A 1,066-nucleotide genomic window follows, 5' to 3' on the forward strand; every position below is an offset into this window, starting at 1 on the left:
TTTTTTTTGTTTTTTTTTTTTGAAAATTTTTAATAAATAAAAAAATTGTATCCCAGCGCTTGTGGAGGACATAAGATCTTGTGCAACTGTAGTTTCAGATGATTGTAAGCCACATTCAAACATGTGTCCTCCAAAAGAGCAGTCAGTGCTCTTAACCACTGAGCCATCTCTTCTAGCCCCGCTTCTTATGTCACTTTTGACTTTCCAGTCAATATCAGACTGGAAAGGACACAGTGAAAAAGGGATTTTGGTGGTTACTCACAGGTATAGGAGCATCAAACAGATTGCCAGGAGCACCCAGGTTTCCAGTGAGAGAGCTGAAGTCAGGTCCATCATTGCTTGTCTGTCAGCAATGTGCCCCTCTGTGTTCTCCCTCCAGTTGTGTGTGTTATCCTTTGCAGGGCTTCCCTTCTGCCCGCTTGTGCTGAAGAGTTCCCAGCCTGTGGTATTTATTCCCTGGAAGGATGGGTAGGACCAGAATTCCAGCCAGTAGATGGCTCACGTTTGCATCACCTGGACTTTAATATTCTCTTAGCCTTGACAGATCATAAAGTTCACTTCAAGCCTCTTTTGATGTTCTGTGATTTAATATTCAGGGAAGAACCAATAAACAATGTTGTAATTTCAGGAAACCAAAGGTTCTTTCATTTCATCAAAATTTTAAGAAATTTATTGACATGAAATGTCCTTTCACCAAGGCTGGCTCTATTCAAAAATACATGAAATAAAGCTGACATTTTTCCATCTGCATGCAGATCTTCACAAAATGTCTTTGTCTTTCCTTGAAAGATATTTTTTCATGTGTGTGTGCATACATGTGTGTGTGTAAAGTTGTTACGCCAAAAAATTTATTAATTGAAAACAAGTGCACAATGGTACTCTGGGTTGAAGATGTAGCTCAGTTGAGAGAGTACTTGCCATTTACTCACAAAGCCATAGGCTGGATCACCTACACTGCAGAACAAGGCCGGGTGGTGGTTCTAATACCTGCACTCCAAAGGTAGAGACAGGAAGATCAGAAGTTCAAAATGAAGTTGTCTACATAGCAAGTTTAAGTTAGCTAGCC

At 40.2% G+C, this 1,066-nt stretch overlaps 1 protein-coding gene across 1 annotated transcript in view; it reads right to left on the reverse strand.

The window, feature by feature from the left end:
- LOC126495331 (cytochrome P450 3A11-like) overlaps positions 1-438 on the reverse strand; it is a 35,480-nt gene extending 35,042 nt beyond the window's left edge. The window contains 1 exon segment of the mRNA XM_050132920.1: positions 263-438. Within this exon segment, the coding sequence (XP_049988877.1) occupies positions 263-336 (74 nt within the window). The 5' untranslated portion in view covers positions 337-438.
- Positions 439-1,066: the final 628 nt, after the last annotated feature.

Source organism: Alexandromys fortis, unplaced genomic scaffold (genome assembly GCF_014885135.2).
Source record: "Alexandromys fortis isolate MF-2015 unplaced genomic scaffold, M_Fortis_MF-2015_v1.1 scaffold_438, whole genome shotgun sequence".
Lineage (NCBI taxonomy): Eukaryota > Metazoa > Chordata > Mammalia > Rodentia > Cricetidae > Alexandromys > Alexandromys fortis.